Source organism: Parambassis ranga, chromosome 7 (genome assembly GCF_900634625.1).
Source record: "Parambassis ranga chromosome 7, fParRan2.1, whole genome shotgun sequence".
NCBI classification, from domain to species: domain Eukaryota; kingdom Metazoa; phylum Chordata; class Actinopteri; family Ambassidae; genus Parambassis; species Parambassis ranga.
Genome location: NC_041028.1, coordinates 11,249,979 through 11,268,664, shown reverse-complemented (window position 1 = coordinate 11,268,664; position 18,686 = coordinate 11,249,979). Strand labels below are relative to the sequence as shown.

Genomic DNA, 18,686 nt, shown 5'->3' with positions numbered 1-18,686 from the left:
ATATGGGTCAGGATTTTTTTGGGGGACTAGAACCACTGTGACCAACTTTTATACTTATGATTCTAATTCAGAAGAATTTTGAAATTCAAACTCAGAATTTATAATCAGACTTATCTATATAATCTGTGGTATCAATATAATAATTTTAAATCTGTTTTCTGGACTTTAATACTCAATAAAACTTCTGACTTTTAGAATTAAGTTTGACTTCGGAACTTTGGGGAAAAAAATAACACCAAACATTAAATTTGTTAACACATGATAGAAACTCTTTAAATGCCACAGTCATGCTGAAGAAAAATGGGAAGAAGCCTCTCTACTCCTCCTGACTAAAAACAGAATTACAGAAGTGAGGACTAGACTGATGGGGGAGCCCTGATCAAGTTTCACATGCTACAAATATACCTCAAGGGCCGTTACACTGCAGGGTCCTTTAACCAGTGAATACTGGCTGCCTGGTCACTTTCAACACAGACACTGAGGGTCAACAACACTGCAGATATGAGTGGAGGTAAGAAGGAAGAAAATCTTTTTGTTATCATGATGTGTTACAGGTGTTAATTTGTTGAGAATTTCTTACTAAAGAAGCAGTTTTCAGGGTTACTTTGCAGAGTCAGACTGTTTAAGTATCAGATTGAGGTTTGTGTGAAATGTGATGAGCACGAATGGTGGATGACACTAGATATCTCAGATCTGGACCTTTGAGTAACACTGAATCTGCTCTGTGGAATGTCGTGTTGATGATTTCTTATGATTGATCACCTCTGAAGAAACTGTAAGCAGGGGATCCAATTTTAATGAAGTCCTCAGGTTTTAGGTTGTCAGGGTTTAAACTGATCCGACGTGTCTTTTTGTCTTGACAGTCTTTGACATTGAGCGCTGTGATCTGAACATTAAAAGTAACAGCAGCAGCCACCACACAGACCTGTATGGGGAGGAGCGCCTGATCGTCAGGAGGGGACAGCCCTTCAACGTTACGTTACACCCGTCGGCTGGCAGCAAAGACTTCAAACTTGGTGAAACAAGCCTGAAGTTCATCGTGGAAACTGGTATATATGTATTTGTTTTTCCGACCACTGATGTATAGCGCTTGGATGCAGTGTATATACATGCACTGTGCACTGGCAGCTTTTTCCACAGAGGTTTATACATCTCTCATCAGGTCTGTCCCTGTGTCTCCAGGTCCATTACCTAGAAAAGAGTCAGACACTAAGGTTTCCTTTGGTCTGCATGACTCCACAGTGGACACAGAGTGGAGCGCATCTGCAGCTAATGATCCATCTGAACACGCAGTATCTGTGGCAATCACTTCCTCCCCCAATGCCCCCATAGGGGTCTATTCTCTGACTGCAGACCAGGATGGAAAGAAGACCTGTTTGGGACAGTTCACTCTGCTCTTCAATGCTTGGTGCCCCAGTGAGTGTGTATGTTATTATGTTTAGCGTGATTAAACGGTCTAAATGTTTCTGTACCAACAGGAGATGCTGTTCACATGTACAGTGAGACAAAGAGGCGAGAATATGTTTTGGAACAACATGGGCTGATCTACAGAGGAACATATAAAAGAATCAAAGGGATGCCCTGGAACTTTGGACAGGTACACAAAATGTTAAGCAACACAGTCTGTCCAGTAAATAACATGCCTGCTCTTCTGTTTGTCTGAAGTTTGAACCAGGAATATTAGATGTCTGTCTGAAGATCCTGGATGAAAGCCCCAAGTTTGTGTCTGATGCCGATAAGGACTGCTCCTCCAGGAGGGATCCTGTTTATGTGACTAGGGTGCTTAGTGCCATGGTAAGTCTGGAAGAAGGGAGTCAGGGGACGGTATCTAACCAGCCTGTGACTCATTGCTATAGAGACTAACATGGTGCATCTGAAAACTCTCTGCAGGGCAACCTTTCCCCTATTTGGGAAACTTCCTCCACTCTCCCAGCAACGTTTGTAATGCAAAGCTGCTAAAAAAAAAAAAAAAAAAAAAAAGCCGGACATCTCACACCATGCAGCTGATGTTGCTGTCCACGTTTCCAAATGCAAATGAAAAACATCTTTACGTAACCTGTCTACATACTAACCTAAATTCTTTCACTTGTTTCTTCCTCTTTTTTTCTGCACCCACAGATCAACAGTAATGATGACAGGGGTGTGTTGGTTGGAGAGTGGGGAGAGTTTTCTGGCGGGGTTCATCCTGGACTGTGGATTGGCAGCGGGGACATTCTGCGGCACTGGGCAGAGGGTGGTCCTGTCCGCTATGGACAGTGCTGGGTCTTTGCTGCTGTTGCATGTACAGGTCGGAACTCAGTGTACAATTCAAACATTCACTTCACATGATTTAATGATACATCCTCCACTTTGTGCCTTTTTGTAGGTGCCCAAAGCGTTTTAAGGTTTAGTTATTTTGTTGTATAAATGCCAACAATCCCAGCCTTTTAATCAAAGCTCTAAATTTAGAATCTAATCTTACAGCATAGGTCTGATGGAATGTTTGTATGATGTGTTTATTGTTTATCTCTAATAACAGACACTATCTCAAGCATGTGCTTTGGATATTAGGCATGATGAAGTGTGACTGCCCTCTCTCCTCCAGTGTCCCGTGCTCTGGGCATCCCATGTCGAGTAGTTACTAACTTTGGATCCGCTCATGATACTGATGCCAACCTGGTGATAGAAAACCTTTATGATGAAAATGGTGAAAAGATTTCTGTTGGTGACTCAATATGGTGAGGACATAATAATTATCAGGTTTAACAGACAAATGCAATCATCCTTTTATGCTTTCTGTTTTACATTGTTTATAACCTGTACATTATGTTAAACACCCTTATTTGTATTTCTTTCTTTTTTTTTTAAACAGGAACTTCCATGTTTGGGTGGACAGCTGGATGACTCGTCCAGACTTGGGTCCAGAGTTTGATGGGTGGCAGACCAGTGACCCAACCCCACAGGAGACAAGTGAAGGTGAAGAAGATGCTAAATAATTCTATCAAAAGAGGCATTAGGCCATAATGGGCCATGTGCTAAGACACAATGTGTGACCACAGTGGTGGTGGTGGACTGCAGTCACAGGTTTGGAGAATGACTGTGGTTCGTCTTGTGGCAGCTATTGTTTTGTGTCTTTTTGAAACAATAAACATGTTTCTGTTTGGGCATTGACAACTAATGTCCTTAACACTTGAGCTACAGTACTGTACATGTACGTCTCACATCCTAATCTGCACTAATGTTAGATGTTGTCTAATCTTTTCTATTGACTTGTATCAGTATGTGCAAAAGCTCGTTAAAGTCTACATATGCCACACACGGGTCTTTCACCATTGACCCTTATTCGTTTTCCTTTTTGAGCTCATATTCAGTTTGAGGCCTTCTAAAATGAATTCACCTTCTGTAGGTGTGTTCTGCTGTGGACCGGCTCCAGTGAAAGCCGTTAAGGAAGGAGAGCTGACCAAGAATTATGACACACCCTTTATTTTTGCTGAGGTGAGTTTTTGCCCAAATCCTTTAATGAATATCATATTTATTAGCTCTTTAGACTTCAGGTGTTTTGTTTGAAGTTCAAATCAGGAGTTTTAATTACTGATGATGATGAGTATTTGTATGAGTTTGTATATAAAATGTTTTTTTACTTCATTACAACTGTATTGTATGTTAGGTATCATGTCTTTGTCATTTAAATATAATACATACTTCACATTCTTCACCTTCTTGTGTATGGTGTCAGGTGAATGCAGATGTTGTGGACTTGGTGCACCTGTCAAACGGAACATTTGTTAAATTCAGTGGATCGACTAATTCTGTTGGAAAGTTTATCAGCACCAAGGCTGTGGCCTCAGATGAGAGACATGACATCACACACCAGTACAAATATGCAGAAGGTATTGAATACATTGCACAGGCCTCTAAATAATAGAGGTTTTTAACTGTATCTAAGATGCACACATTTTCAGTCAAACTGTTCCTGAACAGGTGTGTGATACAGAAAACACAGCTGTGCCAAGGTGCTGTTGCACAACAGGGTTCATAATTCTGATTCTGGTTTTCAGGGTCAAAAGAGGAGCGGCAGGTGTACGAGAAGGCCCAGCACCACAACAAGCTGAAGCAGAGAGGAGAAGAGCCCGGGCTTCAGCTCAAGGTGTTTGTTTGTCACAATTATTGTTTGGCATAAAAATGTCCTAACAATTGCTATTTTGCACAAATATGGACTATTTGGATTGTTACATTAGTGTTTTGTTTACATCACAGATCAAGTAGTACTCTAAACACACAGCCTATTAATTCAGAGGTACATTAATATGTAAAATTGTTACAAACTTTTATCATTTCATTTAAGATCAAGCTGGCTGACAACATGATCGTGGGCTCAAACTTTGAGGTGTATGTTGTCCTCACTAACAACTGCATGGAGGCAAGGACCTGCACCTTCCTCTTCTTTGCCACAGCCATCAGCTACAATGGAAAACGCGGAGACAGCTGTGGATTCACTTCAGACAAAGTGGAGGTTCCTCCTGGAGAAGGTTAGCTGTCATGTTAGTCACTGTATTCCAGCAGCAGATTCCATGTTGCAAATCATATTTAAGGTGTCCAAAGGCCTACATCTGTCAAAAATTCTTCTTTTTCTTCCTTTTCAGAAAGGCGCTTGTATCTCAAACTGGAGTATGATCTGTATGGACCAGCGATCACATCTGATAGGCTGATCCAGCTGTCAGCTATCACCATTGACAAGCAGACTATAGATTACCATAAAGCTGAGAAGACCATTGTGCTTGATGACCCTCACATAGAGGTCAAGGTAATAACAGATGGACCACTTGTCAGCTAAAAAAACATTTTTTTTTTCTAATGTTGGAGATTTAACCTAGCAGAGAGGGTTCCTCCTCTTCTTCTGATTACAGCTCAAATCCCACCCATTATGTAATAAATGAAGATTACATCTGGACAGCAGCAGAGGAGTTGACTAAAGTATTTTTTCGAGCTTTGGTTATACTTTTTTGATCTCTCTCTTCAGGTGCTTGGAGAAGCCAAAGTAAACCAGCCTGTCCTGGCTGAGCTGACTTTGTTAAACCCTTTACCAGAGCCGCTACAGGACTGCAGCTTCGCTATAGAGGGAGCTGGTCTCACTGATGGCAAACCCATAACAGAAAAGTATGTAGTACTACACAGCTAAGGTCACACAATCATGTCTATCAAGTTATTTGTGGTTATCCATAATCACAGTTACAGTAAGAATATCTTTAAAAAGATTCAGGTTTTTACTTTATTTAATATTTTATGCAACTCTTGCAGGATCGGAGGTGTGGGCCCCAAACAAGAAGCCAAGGCCAGCATTGAGTTCAGGCCCACCAGTCCTGGTTCCCAGGTGCTGCTTGTAAACTTTGACAGTGACAAGCTGAGGAACATAAAGAGTTTTATCACTGTTGTTGTTACAGAATGAGCCTGTACTGAGTGTAATGGCACCAGCAGCTTTTCCTGTATAGCTCTCTGCATCCTTTTATGTTTATAGACTAGGATACTGCAATGGTATGCTGCAAAGTAATTCACAACTCCAATGAAATTAGGAACTGGCAGTTCTGACTATTTTTAATCATTTATATTAACAGTAAAAGTTAAGTCCTATAACTGTATTTAAAGGTCTGTCTCTTTAGAAAAATGTTTTCTTTTTGGTGAGGCAGAAAAAAATGTAAAAATATGGAAATAAAATACTAGAAAATAGATGTAGAGGCTCAGTGTTTTTCCGTGGGCGTGCTTAGCCTCCAGAGTGTAAACAGACATCTTATTGTGTGCATCGTGTAAAGGACATTGAAGGCAGTTTATTATTTATCATTACTTTTGCATTGGACTACATTACATTTTATTTTTCTACTATGTATTGGTTGATTGGAACCTGTACAGTCAATCTGCTGTTGAAGACTGACTGCCATAAACATCTAAAACCGACTGAAGAGTTTCATCTTCTGCAATACGCAGTTTTTATGGGGTTACTTTTCCAGAACTTTGACTTTGTGGCTCCTGCTTTAACACCAGGGTGTCCAGTATATAAATAATGAGGTGTCCATATTCATTTACTATAGAAGAAGATTAGGGCCACTCAAAGTCATTCTGATTTTTTTTTCTCACATGACTTTTTTTCAGTGGCCCTAATCCTCTTTCTTAATTTACAGTATTGCAGTTTGGAGCCGCCTAGTGGTTGCAGTGCATATAACACACTTGAATTAATAAGTCACAGAATTATGATGAAATTCGGGCCAAATATGCTCAAGCACAGAGCCTAAAAAAACAAACAGGGACAGTACAGTTTCTTTTAATTTGATATAAAATGTACTCTGAATTTGTTCACATGGTCCAGTTTATTGGTATCCACTGAATCACTTTCATTACAGAAAAAAACACTACCTCTATTGGTAGAGTCCTGGTAGTACAGTGTGATTCTACAGAGAGAAACACATACCACACAGCAAATATGTAAGAAAATATCTAATCAGTATCTACAGTAAAGCACAAATGGGTTAAAATGTTACTGAAATTCCTCCAGGTATACATCTGCTGTACTGGACATTGTTGAAAATGAGAAATGTTTGCAAATAGGAAACAAAAAGCAGAGCTTGTCTCTTGATGGTTCTGCCCAACATGTCTCTCTCCTACCATGTTTTACTAAAATATGTGTACTCTGTAACAGCTGTCAAAACAACCAAAAATCAAGGTACACTGAACCCAATCTGAAATCCCTCCTATTGGACTATGTGTCAAAAAGCCACCAACTGAAAGCCAAAAAATAAAACTAATGGATGGTCTTCACAGTGTAATCAGAACCTTTAAGCACTGAGAGCAAACTGCCCACCTACTTGCAGAAAATATACCATGCAGACATCTTTGACTGACCTGTTGACAACCAACAACAATTCTTTACCCTGCCCCTTTTCCAAAATCACTTCAGCAATTAAAACTAAATAAAAAATAATTAGGAAACAAACATGATCCAAGCTGGTGAAGTGGAATCCTTGACAGGTGAGACAGGAAAAAAGGCTGACAGTCTCTGCTCTCCTCTGCAGAGCTTTTGGATTTGACCAAACCTTCCTTCTCATCTCCCCTCATATCTGATCCTGCAGGTCTGAGTTCACTCTGCAGGAGCAGGTTTCACCATGTGTACTCTGGCTGGAAACACAGCTGGGAGTATTTTTGTGACTCAAACACAGGGCAGAGTATGGGTGAGAAGTGGCGGGGGGTGGTTTGTCTGGGCAAAGATCTCAGTCAGTGGAGAAAAGATCGCCAGCTGAGGGGAGCGGGGCCAGGCCACCAGTCACATTGGGCAGGAGTGATAGGTCAGGGAGACTCTGGATGTGGGACTTCAACTCTTTCCTAACTTGGGTCACCCTTGCCAGCTTCTGCTTGTATTCCTGCAGAAAGAAGATGGCATGAACCGACTGATAAGCTTATTTTACTTGCAAATTGTATACACAATCGTAATGTCTGAAGTCTGAATATGCCTTTTTTTTTAAAGGACAAACACAAACTAGATTATCTGTAAACTTCCCTCAAAATATCAGTAATTATCTCAATTTTACAGAAAAACTGAAATCTCAGTTAATATGCTGAAATAAAATGTTATGTTGTTATAGTGTTATGTTACCTCTAGTTTTTTCTCTCTCTCAACAAGGGCTTCCTTCTGGCTGCTAATGTATTCAGTCAGCATACGAGCCAACTGCCTCCGGTCCTCCAGCTCAGCAGCTAGTCGGCCATTGTACTCCGCCAGCAGCAAACAGGCTTCATCCACTGTTTTTGACAGCTTGTCTGCTGCCTCCTTGTCTAGATTAGAACCAATGTTGATTGTTTAGTAATTTAATACTATACAAGACAGTACTGTAGATTTAGTCAAACTGTAGAAAGTTCACTTAATGTAGTTTATATTGCTCAAAACTGACTGTTAAATGTCAGAGTGACTGCTTTACTGTAACAGCTGATTTCAACAATAGTTAACATTCTGATTAAGCTGAGCTTACCAGTGATCTTCTCAAGCAGGGAAACATCCTGGACTTCCTGTGGTAGTGAAGCGATCTTTTGACGAACAGCTGCATCACCTGATGCAGCATTCTCTAAGTCCTGCAGGGCCTTAACCAGCTCCTCTGTCTGGACGTGCGAATGAGTTTGTTTAAAGGGCAAAGGAGAAAGATTAATTACACAGACATTTATATTCATATATTCCTATGCAGCAAACACCAGATTCCTACATGCAACAGAGGCCATGCAGTAAAAGCTTAAACACTAAAAGCAAATTGACAAAAAACTAAGAAAAAAAAAGAAATTTCAAAGGGCTGTATTTTGCAAATGATTACACTTACAGACCCAAAACTCTGGATTTCTCTTTAATATTGATAGATGTACATCAATTAATATCTGACGGGGTCATCCGCCAGCCCTGGATGAATTTATATGGAATGACACTCCTGCTTAACCCTGGCAAACCAAATCATCCGTACCAGTTGAGTTGCTGAAGCATCTGTGCTGTGAGGAGAAGTGTGGCTTCTATAATCATCATCCTCGTCCTCCTCATCCTCCTGAATCTTCTGATAAGTTCGTTTCACAGCCTTCTTTTCTTCTGTAGCCAGGTCCAGAGAACACAGAAAAAAAGTACAAATTCAGCGTCACTCTAGGCCAGGGGTGGGCAATTATTTTTTTGCGAGTGCCACATAGACTTCCATTAGAAAAGCAAAGGGCCACATTTGTTTCATAAATAACAATATGAATTAAATTGGAGATCACTGGCACAGTATCTACCTTTATAAATATGCTCTTGTTACATTTTCATCACTGTAAGCAGTGTTTCACACAGACCAATGTGTGGTGGCGTTTCGGTGTCACATCGGTCGGCGAGTTGGTCATTGGGGTTTATAAAGGTTAAATATACACCTGTATGCTTATCTGTGACAGTTTTAAAGCTACAAGAATTTTGAATCGAGTTGTTAGTCAAATCTTAATTCCCTCAGTTAGTTCTGAGTGACAAGACGAATAAATACATGCTTACTTGAACCCTGCCTGGACCTTCCCCCATCTCAACTCCATACATTACAGACCAGTAGAATGAGTTTGTTCATACAGACCTGTCCTTTCTCATGTTTCCTGGATGACTCACCAAATTGAAATTAAAGTTCTTACTTTAATTTGAGCCTAGTTTAGTTCTAATCTAAGGAATGGATTACAAAAACATCTGAAGCTGAAGGTTTTTATTTCACTATATGAACTCAACACTGACCTCATGTGTCAGCCTGTTCTTGTTTTGTAAAATGGCATTTTCTGTTTAAATAAAGGTTAAAATAAATAATGTGATATAACCACATAAATACATTAATAGCATAAATACTATAATCAGATATATGGAACTATTAAAGTTACAACAAGGCAACTAACTGATTAATAAAACAGCTTTTGGTTGAAAAACACTCCCACGCAGAGCAGCACAGAGGATGTGAAGATATTTTTACAGAAGAAAACCATTAGAATTAAAACTAGTTTTAAAAACGATCAAATCCCAAAGCTCTGAAAGTTGGACAAGATCTGAGCTTTTTAAGAGCAGATGACGATGTCGGCTGCAGCACCGCGTTAACATCTGAATGCGCTGTGGCGTTTCTTCACGCTTTACCGTACATTTCAGCATAGTCGCGCAGCATTTTTAAAGTGTACACAGCGCGACCGTGTCTCTCCAAAGAGTAGATGGGATGAAGCAGTACAGCAGCGTGGAAGAGACAAGGAGGGTTGGAAAGACGTTATCGGTAATGACGTGTGACTTTTGCTGCCTTCTTTTTTTTTTCTTTCTTTCTTCTTTTTTTTTCTTCTATTGTGTGTACGGTCCGCAGGCCGCATTGAAGACGCAAGCGGTCCGGATGTGGCCCGCGGGCCATACTTTGCCCAGGTCTGCTCTAGGCTGTACATGATAAAAGAAATACCTTCATACTATTTAACTTAGTTGACTTTCAGATTATTTTTAGCAGGAATTCCCTCATTAAAACCAGAATAATTATGTTGTTTTTGCATAGTTACTGTCAGTGAAAATACCTGAGGGCCTGGGGCTGTTACTGTCCTCTATAGCTAGCTTGAGCTGCTGAATAAAGTCACTTCTGTAGAGGTTCCTCTCCTTCCAGATGTTCAGCAATCTTTCCATGTGTTTTTTACAATTCTCATCTGCATCACTACAGAGAGACAAGAGACAAAAGCATATAATAATTAAAAACAAAACGTAAACACCGATAAACGGAGAACCCCTTGTAAAACTCCCATTTCTAAAGTTAAAAAAAACTGCATGACTCAACCAATTGAGCTTTACTGACTGGATGAGAAGTTTCAGACCTTAATTCTCTGACTCATCAGACCTTATGTAACACCCAACAACCACAAGTTTTGTCAAATCTGACTGGGGATGAAAATAAAGGCAAGTCAAGTTCAAAAGTATATAGTAAAACAAAGTTCTTTAGGTAACAACTCAGGGATTTAAATGCTGTCTAGGTATTTAGATATTTATTATATATTTCTATTTCATTTCAATTATCCTTTCTTCTATGTGTCTGTAATAAACAAAAATTTCCCCTCGGGGATAAATAAAGTAATTTCTGATTCTGACTTTCACCCCATTACTCCCACTTTCATCCAAGGAAGCCTGTAGGTCATTACAAATGCAGATATGTTTAACAAATGTAATTGTTGGCAGTAGTTTGTCACCTGTTTAAACACACTCATTATACACACTATGACTGGTGTCTGTTCAAGAGTGCACAGTGGGTCCACCAATAAATACCTGGCCACATGAGAACAGGCATCAACAAGCACAGACTCAAAGTCTTTGGTGAATTCTGGTCCTTTCTTCTTGCTGTTCTGGATGACATCGTTAGCCAGATACAGGAACGTCAGCTTCCTGTGGCTTTTAGCTGGAAGACACAAAACCCTTATATTTCAAGATCTGACAAAGACAGGTCCCAATCCTATCAACACTGTCATTGCATTCAAAAGTTGCAGTGTGCTACATTTTACAATATATCCCAGTTTTACCTGGATTCGAAAGTCTCAATTGTTTCTGCTATCAAGCAGAAGCAAATGAGGCAACATTGTATTTAATTCTTATCATCTGGCACTGTACTCTGCAAAAATCTATGGTGTCTGTGATTCTTTTTATACACTCTTCATTGTAAGAACTCAACATTGCAGTAAAAGGTTGTCTAACTCTACAACATACTATAAACTGCTTTTTGCAGTCAGTCCTCACCTTTTTTTAGTTCTTTGTGCCACACTTTGACAATGAGACCCGAGTGTTTGCGGTGGTGAATGATCCACAGAGACAGAGTCTGGACGCTCTGCTGCGAGCTGCTCAGCTCAGACAGCTTCTTTTCGAGAGCCGACTCAGAGAAGGACGACATGCCGGTGTTTGTGCGCGATTTTCCTGTAACCTGACTGACTTTAACCCGCTCCAAAGCTGCTGGGCTTCGGGCTATTTTGAAGAAAGTCGCACACTCATCAAATCTCAAGTTGCCTCACTAACCTACTTATGTAGCATCAAACTGCTGCCTGCTGTCCACTCCACGTACTGACGTTACGTTAACACAAACGAGATATTTTGAATAAAAAAACACAAGCCTACGGAATCCGAGCTTACTTATTATTGAGAGCTGTTTCTTCACTGTCTGTTGTGTTTGTTTATAACACCAGCTAACGCTGCCTAACCGGGCTAAACAGCTATGTGCAGTCCTGCGCTAATCAGCACGTTAACTCGACTTTTACGAAACCAAGCGTCTGTAACGTCCACACCGAATATGCCCTAGCGCACAAACAAACATTAAAAAAACAAAAATCTGATGCACAAATGGTAAACTCACACTTTGGCTTTGCTCGCCAAACCCATCAAAAAGACCCCTTCGAAAAATGGCAGTTTGCACTTTCACCTCGACATGTGCGTCGCACAGTAGTGACGCAGGCAGAACAAGGCTTACGGTGCGTTCGGGTTTGGCTTCGGCTACTTGACAACTAGCTTGAATTGCAGGAGACAGCAGAGGTGGATAAAAAAGGAACGCTCCTAATTCGGACACGTCCACTTCTGTATATAATATTTTATGACAGGGCAGCTCCTAAAACGTGAACATTTGGTGCGCCCCGTGGTGGCAGTGTAGATCATAGACGTTACCTCCATTTTAGTGAATGGGAGACAGACCCAACTAAAAACCGAATAGAAGCAGTTATAAATACATTTCCCCAGAGACTGATAATTTCATTGTCAGTAGTTTTAAATGTATGGCATGTAACACTCACCAGGACTGGTCCAAAATTAACGCCCAGATTAATACAACGATTTACATAAAAAATAAAGCAGGATTATGAGATTATGGTGAAACTTAATTTAGAAATAAAACAATTCAGTACATGTTTTTAGATATGATTTTTTTTGCTTCCTTTATAAAAAAAAAAAAAACTATTCCCTCCCTACTCGATGATGTCATCTTTACAAGGTGAGCGTCACCACAAAGCAGCCATTTTGTTAGCTAGCCTGAGGTTAGCCGTGTGCAGCTGGAGATACGGTGACTGTGGTCTGACGATTTCGTGCATAAATTTTAAAGAATAGGAAAACTTGTCAGTTTTGTTATTCACGCACAAATTTAGTCACACGCTCGTAGACAAGTGGAAGACTCGTTCGTATGATGACAGTTGGTCCGCGCGAAACTGGATGCTCATTCATTTTTCGAGCTGTCTAGAGTTTGCTAGCTCATTAGCTAGCAGGCTAACGTGTTTACGCGTGCTATTAAGACGTAAAGAAAACATTGAGCTTTCATGGCCGCCAGCTATCAGATGTTAGACTGTTCTGGAGAGCGTTTCATATAGTTTGTCTGCGTTTGGCAGTCCTCGTATTATTATTATTTGCTTCACCTTGTTAACAGAACTAAACTTGAGCCAGGATCGACACTACAAACTTGTGTACACCATTCCGGTGTTTACTAATAACTTGAGCTCCATCAGCTGATTTCATTTGGACCAGCACTCAGCCAACCTGGACACCATGTCAGAGCTGTACATTCGGGTGGCTGAGGATGAAAATGAAGAGCCCATGGAGATTCCCTCAGAGGACGACGGTACTGTTTTGCTATCATCTGTAGCAGCCCAGTTTCCAGGGGCTTGCGGGCTGCGGTACCGAAACCCAGAGTCTCAGTGCATGAGGGGAGTCCGGCTTGTGGAGGGGGTCCTGCATGCACCCGAGAACGACTGGGGGAGCTTGGTGTATGTCGTCAATTATCCTAAAGGTAAGACAGGTGTACCTGATCCTATGCAGTTCTATGTAAAGCTACAGAATATGTGTGGGACAATTGATCTATGATCGAAATGATCAGTCGCTATTTTATCAAAAGAGCAGCTGTGCTTCAAATTCTAACACCACTGAAGGTTTACATCAGTTGATGGTTATTCAGTATTTAATATGATGTGGTGTGTTTTTTCTTATATTGATTTGTGGTTGTGATATTTATAGAAATCTAATTTTCACATATTGGATGTTATTGGTAACACCGCTCGAAACACAATGTAGGAGCACCACAAGCAGAAAGATAAAGTGCTGCCAAAGCCTCTGCAGGTTTTGCACTTACACTACATTTTAGGTGCATGATAAATTGTGCATTATTTGAGTGTGCTGATAGACAACCCCTCCAACAACTTTGGAGTGTGGATTGATCAAAGCATAATGGACCAACACTGATTCCATCCATTATCTGATTCCGCTTTATCCTGCAGTGCAGGGTCATGGGGGAGGGCTGCAGCCTATCCCAGCTATCTACAGGTGAGAGGTGGGGTACGCCCTGGACAGGTCACCAGTCCATCACAGGGTGACATACAGACAGACAATCATTCACACTCACACTCACTGGCAATTTACAGTGACCAATTCACCTAAGCATGTCTTTAGTGTGGAAGGAAGTCAGAGCATCCAGAGAAAACCCGCACAGGGAGAACATGCAAACTCCACCAGAAAGACTCCAGTCCAACACTGATTTCCTTGTTTTACATTTGGACTTGACTTGATCTTGTAACAAGGTTCTAAAATCTTGTCAGAAGATACAGCTGAGGAGTGGAGGTTGTTATGGTGTCATATTGTTGCTCTAAGAGTTTGGATTGATATGGATTGTCCTTATTGTCTTGTTCATTAAGTGGATGCTTGTGCATTACTGTCTCTCTTGGATACCGAAGAGCCTAGTGGGCCCAAGTTGGGTTGTTTCATTTCAAGTAGTTCATATTTAACCTGTGTTTTTCCAATGCTATCTCTTTGTTCTTTACAGACAACAAAAGGAAGATGGATGAAATTGATGCAGCCTCAGCTGTGAAAGTTAAAAGGGGCTTTCAGAAGACATCAGACCTCATTGTTCTTGGGCTCCCGTGGAAAACATCCGAACAAGACCTGAAAGATTATTTCAGTACCTTTGGGGAAGTCATCATGGTGCAGGTAGAGACATTTCTGCTGGGTCTGAGGATTGTTGTTGGTATTAAATGTAATAAAAGGTACACATCCTATATTTTTGAATTACTGATTAAGCTTGCTCACATGTATTCTCTCTAGGTGAAAAGAGATGCAAAAACTGGCAACTCAAAAGGTTTTGGGTTCGTCCGGTTTACAGACTATGAGACACAAACCAAAGTCATCGCTCAGAGACACATGATTGACGGACGATGGTGTGACTGCAAGCTTCCCAACTCAAAGGTATGTTATACACCCTTAACCCCTTAATGTCTTAATGAATGTAACACACATTGATCAATGTCTTCTTTGTCCTCACAGGTGTGTCCTGACGAGCCCATGCGCAGCCGTAAAATCTTTGTTGGCCGCTGTACAGAGGATATGACAACTGATGACCTGAGGCAGTACTTTATGCAGTATGGCGAAGTCACTGATGTCTTCATCCCCAAGCCTTTCCGGGCATTTGCATTCGTCACATTTGCTGATGACCAGGTAAAAGTTGAGCACAAATAGATGGAATAACTCTAACAGTAAAAAAGAGACACACAGTATCTTTTGTAAAAAAAAAAAAAAAAAAAAAAAAAAAGATACAAAAACAGACAAGCAGAGAATCTGCTCTGGTATAAACATGAAGTAAGATGTGTGATGTAGAAGTATTTGAAATAGAAGACGGTGGGTGTAACCTTCTCCTCCTCACTTCTTTTTCAGGTTGCTCAAGCCCTGTGTGGAGAGGACCTGATTATCAAGGGCGTCAGCGTGCACATCTCCAATGCCGAGCCCAAACACAATAATAGTAGGCAAATGATGGATCGAGGGCGGTTTGGGGCTGGTGGGTTCAGTCAGGGCTATGGCAGTAATCGTGGTGGGCTAGGCAGTGGTAGTGGAGGGGTTAACTTTGGGGCTCTCGGCCTTAACCCAGCCATGGTGGCTGCTGCCCAGGCAGCACTGCAGAGCAGTTGGGGAATGATGGGCATGCTGGCTAACCAGCAGGGTCTGACCACAACGGCAGGCACAGCCACTACAACCCGAGACCAGACCTATAGCTCTGCCAGCACCAGTTACAGCAGCCCAAGCTCAGCTAGCCTCGGGTGGGCCGCAGGCACTAACACCGCCTCTAGCAGTGGCTTTAGCTCTGGCTTTGGCAGTTCTATGGAGTCTAAATCTTCTAATTGGGGAATGTAGATAGCAGCGAGGCTGATCTTTTCTGTTGCCTTTAGGCTAATCTGGTAAGTATACCTACAGGGGGCTTATCTCATGTTGGTGTTATTTAAAAAAAAAAATATATATATACACTGCCTTTTATTTTGGTAAAGAGAAAATTTATACCTGTGTGTGACTGATTATGTCATCCATTTAATGGATGAAAAGTTTAGTTTGTAAGTGGAGACTGCCACATGCCCTTGTTTTGTTTTGGAGAATATGTTACACACAGATGTGCATGCCAGTTAATATATTTATAAACATGCACGAGTATCTTGAGAGCCCCCCACAGACCCTTGTAAAATGGGCTTTATATAATTGTATATATGTATGCATTTGATTGTATCTTTTTGTTTGTTTTTGTTTGACATCTTTTGGAAATGCCTTCATGAAAATCTCTTCTGCAGTTCACCAACTCTTTCCCAATTTCCCGGGAGGAAGCGCCTCATTGGCAGCAATGTTCGACAGATCTCAGTATCAATTCCCCTCCTCCCATGTGTAAATGCATTGTCATCCAAGAACACAGCTTCACTCTGCATATACTGTGTTAGACGGTGGGTGTTTTCTTTTTATCTCCCTTTTTTTTGGGATGTAGAAATCTTGTCTGCTCTTGTCGCTTTTGAAGATCAGTGAGTGCGGTTGATGTTGGACCGTGTGAGAGTGAGCGAACGGGAGAGCAAAAGGAAAGAAAGCAAGTGTGAGAAGGACTGTTTGTGCGCAAGTTTTTTTTTTAAGAGACAAATGCCTGCGAGAGTTGAGAAGAACCTGTGGCTTTGTGCGAGTGTGAGAGGAAGAAGCAAGTACGAGTGTGTTCCCAGTGGTCATCACAAGGACATTTAATAACGTCTCGAGATCCCTAAGGTCTCTGCTTTCTCTCATTGTTTTTCTATCAACCCTTAATCCTCTAAAATCACAGTGAAATGTCAAGTGCTTTGAGTATTTGTATCCTTTTGTAGCTTTCTTTTGCTGTCTGATGTGAGTGCTGCATCTGGCTGTGTGCTTTATTTTCTCCTTGTTACCACCCTTTCTGTGTGAACTGTGACTTTGTGCTAGTGAAGTCTGTGTGGGGGAAAAACACTGAAAGTGTGCGGAAGAGTTTGCAAGTGAGTTCAGAGGCTGCTGTGGTGAATGTTTGGAGTTCCCATTGGAAGTTTGTGTTTGAAGTGGTTACGAATGCATTTTCTATGTTTTGTGAATCAAAGGGAAGTCTGAAATAAAATGACATTTGACTAGGTATAATACCCTGCTGATAGTGATTTATTTTTGTCTTAACATTAATTGAAATGCCAACACTTTAATTCACATGTATAGGGGCCTTGGACATGGAAAGCTTTGAAGATGAAGCGGTCCTTGGGTGTGGCGCTGCAGGACTGCCTTAATCCTGAAAGGATCTTCTTCACCTCGCAAACAAGAAACATTGGACCATCCTAAAATTGAAATAAGAGCGGACCATACTCAATTAACAGGGGTATTATTTTATACCTACAGATGTCACAGTTAGGACTAAATTCTTCTGTGTTTTGGCAGTGACCGTTCCTCTTGTCCTTTTCTAAGTCTGTGACACTAAACCTGCCTTTCTGAAACTTGCATTTTGTCAGTAAATGTTTTACCTCCTAACAATCACTGAGAATTTATCAAAGTAGTAGGGCTTTTTTTTTGAGTGTGTTATAAATGTACATCAGTATGGCAGGAGGTGTTGTTGCTTTGTTTTATTATTGAAGCAGTTGAAATGTATAGGCTGACTTCAGAGGGACTTTAAGTTAACTGACCCTGAGAGCAGACATTCACATCTTCTGTACTGAAATATTAGTATTGCGTTGTAAAATAAAAGTTTGGAGTTTTCAATCCTCTCTGGTGGCTGCTGTTTTAAGGTTTTTGCCTGTTGATGGTGCTGTTATGTCAGTTTTTGAACTCCCATGTCCCCCTACTTCAGTCAAAGTCCTGATTCCCTAGTAGCATGTGCTTTAGATATGTTTGTTCTCATTGATGATGGTTCTGGCAAACGTTCTTTTACGTTTGCTATTTAAAGGATAGGTTAAATGTGGTTTTAAAAAAGGAACCTGTAATCAGCACTTATTTAAAAAAAAAGCTTTAATACAGGATTGTACTAAAAGTGCAGTGGAAAAATTTCATGCAACTTTGCTTTTTCTGTAGACATGAAAAAAATCAGGTTCATATTCTGATTTAGATTTAAAATCTTACAAGCAAATGATGCAGGTAATGAGTGCATATGAGGCACCACATTAACACTAACGTTCACTGCAAAGACTTTCAAAAAATATCACAAAAGTTTACGGTTTTGTTTGAAATTGTTTAAAATATGACTTATCAGAGTCAGTGGTCAATAGTCAATGGATTAATGTATCAGATTTTAATATCATTTAATCAGAGTCTGACAGTATTTTGATTTAGTTCCTAAGATTGCTTTAATATTTATTGCACGATGTGCATATCAGATTGATGTTTGATCCTACTGAAAGCCAGGTGCATCTGCCCTACTGCTTTATTATGCATCATCGCTCTGTCACTGCTGGTGTCTCCTTGCTGCTTGCTTTGTAGCAGGTGACTTCTTCCACCTCCACTGCCTTCACTGTGCTCTAATGCAACTTATTGCATCAGGCCTCATCGGGAATAAAGGAGCCGTGATTACAGATAGTGTTCAACTGACAGCCTGTCTGTATGCAGTTAGGTCTATGAATGACATTTATGCATTTCTTCTTCTTTTGTGTTCCCCTTTAGGTTCAACGCTCTCATGAGTAGTCAAAGATTCTCAGTGTTAACAGTGAGGCAATCAACCAAACTGTCACCACACAGATGCACAGAGGGTTTGTTTACAGTTAACATTATGTGTAATATCAGCTGTGACACACAGTTTCTCAATCTGTCAGAAAGTTTACATCCAGGCCATCTGCCCACCTTTGCCTTTGCATCAGTATGGGGTGCCAACTGTAAAAATAGTGCTTACAGCTAGTTTTCTCACATTTAGCTATATGTGACAAAGTCTAAATGTAAATATTAAACATAA

General features: G+C 40.7%; 3 protein-coding genes across 6 annotated transcripts; 2 read left to right on the top strand and 1 right to left on the bottom strand.

Moving 5' to 3' along the window:
* The first annotated feature begins 385 nt into the window (after positions 1-385).
* On the top strand, positions 386-5,703 carry LOC114438472 (protein-glutamine gamma-glutamyltransferase 2-like). 2 transcript variants are annotated; one of them, XM_028409853.1, is made up of 15 exons: positions 386-511; positions 864-1,049; positions 1,183-1,416; positions 1,479-1,597; positions 1,666-1,794; positions 2,119-2,287; positions 2,585-2,717; positions 2,852-2,955; positions 3,386-3,474; positions 3,716-3,869; positions 4,038-4,126; positions 4,325-4,508; positions 4,623-4,783; positions 5,000-5,136; positions 5,278-5,703. In XM_028409853.1, the coding sequence occupies exons 1-15, from the start codon at positions 502-504 to the stop codon at positions 5,423-5,425; spliced, it is 2,046 nt and encodes a 681-aa protein (XP_028265654.1). In that variant the 5' UTR covers positions 386-501; the 3' UTR covers positions 5,426-5,703. The 2 variants fall into 2 exon arrangements, with proteins under 2 accessions (XP_028265654.1, XP_028265656.1); XM_028409855.1 differs by lacking the exon at positions 1,183-1,416.
* Positions 5,704-6,319: 616 nt separating this feature from the next.
* rprd1b (regulation of nuclear pre-mRNA domain containing 1B) lies at positions 6,320-11,932 on the bottom strand. The gene is made up of 7 exons (XM_028411017.1): positions 11,240-11,932; positions 10,775-10,904; positions 10,039-10,172; positions 8,466-8,584; positions 7,989-8,115; positions 7,619-7,794; positions 6,320-7,385 (listed from the first exon to the last, which is right to left on the bottom strand). The coding sequence occupies exons 1-7, from the start codon at positions 11,388-11,390 to the stop codon at positions 7,236-7,238; spliced, it is 987 nt and encodes a 328-aa protein (XP_028266818.1). The 5' UTR covers positions 11,391-11,932; the 3' UTR covers positions 6,320-7,235.
* A 567-nt stretch (positions 11,933-12,499) lies between these two features.
* On the top strand, positions 12,500-17,511 carry tardbpa (TAR DNA binding protein a). Of its 3 annotated transcripts, none has more exons than XR_003671006.1 (7): positions 12,500-13,259; positions 14,286-14,449; positions 14,564-14,704; positions 14,783-14,953; positions 15,170-15,254; positions 16,069-16,215; positions 16,973-17,511. XR_003671006.1 is itself a non-coding variant. In XM_028410558.1 (5 exons), exons 1-5 carry the CDS (start codon positions 13,019-13,021, stop codon positions 15,641-15,643), a joined length of 1,191 nt encoding a protein of 396 aa, XP_028266359.1. In that variant the 5' UTR covers positions 12,500-13,018; the 3' UTR covers positions 15,644-15,741. The 3 variants fall into 3 exon arrangements, 1 of the variants encoding a protein (XP_028266359.1); XR_003671005.1 differs by having other exon boundaries at positions 15,170-15,290; XM_028410558.1 differs by lacking the exons at positions 16,069-16,215; positions 16,973-17,511 and having other exon boundaries at positions 15,170-15,741.
* Positions 17,512-18,686: the final 1,175 nt, after the last annotated feature.

Excerpts from the sequence above, each read along its gene's own strand:
- tardbpa (XM_028410558.1), top strand. The coding sequence starts at position 13,019 with ATGTCAGAGCTGTACATTCGGGTGGCTGAGGATGAAAATGAAGAGCCC. Across the intron at positions 14,450-14,563 it reads GGGAAGTCATCATGGTGCAG|GTGAAAAGAGATGCAAAAAC; the intron begins GTAGAGACATTT and ends TATTCTCTCTAG. Across the intron at positions 14,705-14,782 it reads GCAAGCTTCCCAACTCAAAG|GTGTGTCCTGACGAGCCCAT; the intron begins GTATGTTATACA and ends TTGTCCTCACAG.
- LOC114438472 (XM_028409853.1), top strand. Across the intron at positions 1,598-1,665 it reads TGCCCTGGAACTTTGGACAG|TTTGAACCAGGAATATTAGA; the intron begins GTACACAAAATG and ends GTTTGTCTGAAG. Across the intron at positions 1,795-2,118 it reads CTAGGGTGCTTAGTGCCATG|ATCAACAGTAATGATGACAG; the intron begins GTAAGTCTGGAA and ends CTGCACCCACAG.
- rprd1b (XM_028411017.1), bottom strand. The coding sequence starts at position 11,390 with ATGTCGTCCTTCTCTGAGTCGGCTCTCGAAAAGAAGCTGTCTGAGCTG. Across the intron at positions 8,116-8,465 it reads ATGCTTCAGCAACTCAACTG|ACAGAGGAGCTGGTTAAGGC; the intron begins GTACGGATGATT and ends TCGCACGTCCAG. Across the intron at positions 7,795-7,988 it reads CCTGCTTGAGAAGATCACTG|ACAAGGAGGCAGCAGACAAG; the intron begins GTAAGCTCAGCT and ends GTTCTAATCTAG.